This window comes from Engraulis encrasicolus, chromosome 10, assembly GCF_034702125.1.
Source record: "Engraulis encrasicolus isolate BLACKSEA-1 chromosome 10, IST_EnEncr_1.0, whole genome shotgun sequence".
In the NCBI taxonomy this organism is placed as follows: domain Eukaryota; kingdom Metazoa; phylum Chordata; class Actinopteri; order Clupeiformes; family Engraulidae; genus Engraulis; species Engraulis encrasicolus.
The window spans coordinates 16,547,315-16,549,814 of record NC_085866.1 but is presented as its reverse complement, the minus strand read 5'-3'; the positions used below and the strand labels follow the sequence as shown (position 1 = coordinate 16,549,814).

General features: G+C 48.6%; 1 protein-coding gene across 5 annotated transcripts in view; it reads left to right on the top strand.

Annotated features, from left to right (window-relative positions):
* fmnl3 (formin-like 3) overlaps positions 1-2,500 on the top strand; it is a 115,379-nt gene that overhangs the window by 52,806 nt on the left and 60,073 nt on the right. For all 5 annotated transcript variants that reach the window (XR_010036364.1, XM_063208188.1, XM_063208190.1 and 2 more), the window contains exons 2-3: positions 1-58; positions 831-911. The exon at positions 1-58 is cut by the window's left edge and continues 26 nt beyond it. Coding sequence is in view for 4 of the 5 variants with exons in the window: in XM_063208188.1 (XP_063064258.1) it covers positions 1-58; positions 831-911 (139 nt within the window). In the remaining variant the exon portion in view is untranslated. The remainder of the gene's footprint in view (positions 59-830; positions 912-2,500) is intronic.

The window sequence follows — 2,500 nt, the reverse complement described above, 5'->3', positions numbered from 1 at the left end:
AGCCCGACTCCTCAGGCAGTACGACAACGAGAAAAAGTGGGACCTCATCTGTGACCAAGTAAGCATGCAAACAATACAGCACAATACTCTCCCATTGGCCAAGTAAACAGGCAAGGAGAACACAACACTCCCCCATTGTCAGTGGAGTGAATACATCTACAGTCAGCCTGCCATATGCTTTAAATAACTCGTCAGCCTTTCATGGATTTCTTTCTTTTTTTTGCAAGGAAAGTTTAATTGAAGGATAAAACTGTCTTTTAACCGCCTACTACACACTACCTGCTGATTGGGAACAAATGTTTCCCTCCTAAAAGTCAGTGAGTCAGTTTAGCACTTGTTGCACTTTACATGTGTTTCTCTGTTGTGCGTGTGTGTGTGTGGTGTGTGTGTTTATGTGTGTGTGTGTGTGTGTGTGTGTGCATGTGTTTGTTGCACTTAACATCCATGTGTTTTTCTTTTGTGTATGTGTGTGTGTGTGTGTGTGTGTGTGTGTGTGTGTGTGTGTGTGTGTGTGTGTGTGTGTGTGTGTGTGTGTGTGTGTGTGTGTGTGTGTGTGTGTGTGTGTGTGTGTGTGTGTGTGTGTGTGTGTGTGTGTGTGTGCGTGTGCGTGTGCGCTCGCACGTTTGTATATGTCTTGGCTTGTGTGTGTCTGCGTATGTGTGCCTTATCCAATCTGTTTCTGTGTGTGTGTGTGTGTGTGTGTGTGTGTGTGTGTGTGTGTGTGTGTGTGTGTGTGTGTGTGTGTGTGTGTGTGTGTGTGTGTGTGTGTGTGTGTGTGTGTGTGTGTGTGTGTGTGTGTGTGTGTGCTCTCGTGTGTGTTCCTCTCCCAGGAGCGCTTCCAGGTGAAAAATCCGCCACACACGTACATCCAGAAGCTGCGGGGCTTTCTGGACCCCGGAGTCACACGCAAGGTGAGCGCTCACTCCCTCCCCTCCCCACCTCACTCCCTCCCCTCCCCTCCCCACCTCACTCCCTCCCCACCTCACTCCCTCCCCTCCCCACCTCTCTCTCCCCTCCCTCTCTATCTCCCTCCCTCCCCACCTCCCTCCCTCCCCTCCCCACCTCTCTCTCCCCTTCCTCCCCACCTCACTCCCTCCCTCCCCACTCCATCTCTTCCTCTCTCTCCCCTCCCTCCCTTCCTCCCTCTCCCCCCCTCCCCACCTCTCCCCTCCCTCTCCATCCCTCCCCCTCCCTCCATTGCTGCATCCAGGGACAGATTACTGCACAGGCCTACTGGGTCCAGGCCCAGGGGCCCACGAGTCAAGGGGGCCCTGAAGATCTAGCCTCTATATCTGTATTCTCATATTGCATTAAAATCACACTTTAAAGTGATACTGTCCCATTTTTGGAAATAAGCTCATTTTACACCTCTCCTTGAGTTAAATGATTGGGTTTTACCTTTCTCCTGTACTTCCTGCCGTTGTCTCAGTACGACAGTACAAAGTTTACCTCCAAGCTAGCCGTTAACCTTGACTTCTATGAGACCAGCTGGCGGCTAGCTGGTCTCATAGGACTCAATGTTAACTGCTAGCTTGGGGGTAAAATTTGTACTGCCATACCCCAGAGAACTGTTGAGAGTACAGGAGAAAGGTAAAACCCAATCATTTAACTCAAGGGAAGGTGTAAAATAAGCTTATTGCCAAAAATGACTTTAATGACTATTTTTTCACATTTCCTTGGGGTAACACACATTCCCTGACAACATAAACTCACAAACCTGGCCTAAAACCCTGAATCGTTTTCTAAACCAGCAGCACCCATAGAGGGGGGGCTTTCTTGTTTGTCTGGCCCAGGGGCCCATGGAATCCTAATCTGTCCCTGCTGGCTCCATCTCCACCTACCGTAGCTCTCCCCTCCAGCCAGCTGGTTTTCATCAGCCTTAGCGTAGCGCCGCTGCTGTGTGGTGCTGTGCTGTGCTGTGCTGTGCTATGTATGCGGCTATCCACTTTCAGGCCAGCCGTGATGATTGATATTCCTACCACATACATACGTTTCCACACACAAATTTTGACTTTAAAAAATCCTGCCCGCACCCCTACCTCCATCAACTTATAGCACTACTTTTGCTTTTATTTTTCCACGGTCCACCCCACACCGGTAATGTGATGGTAGCCTAGCCAGACTGCACTAGAATCATGTACATATGTTTTGGTGTGTAGACCGTTTTCCGTAATTTTCCATACCGTCTGCTCACCAAATTGCAACCAGAGTCGGACTAGACGTGAGTCATGCATGTGTATGGTGTGCACTTGATGTAAAAGGGCATTATTTAGTTGATGTAGTATGTGTCATGATTTATTGGGTTAAGACATGGCCCCTGTCTTAAATTTGCTGTTACCAGAATGGCAGTGCCAGCATCATAATGCACTGATAAAGACTGTGCAATGTTATAATTCTAAAGCACTATGGTGGTGAAGTATTGATGCATTTCACTGGCGGAGCGCTGTGCATTAGTAGTCTCCTCCACAGTGTATTTCTCTTGAATTGCACCAACTTATCA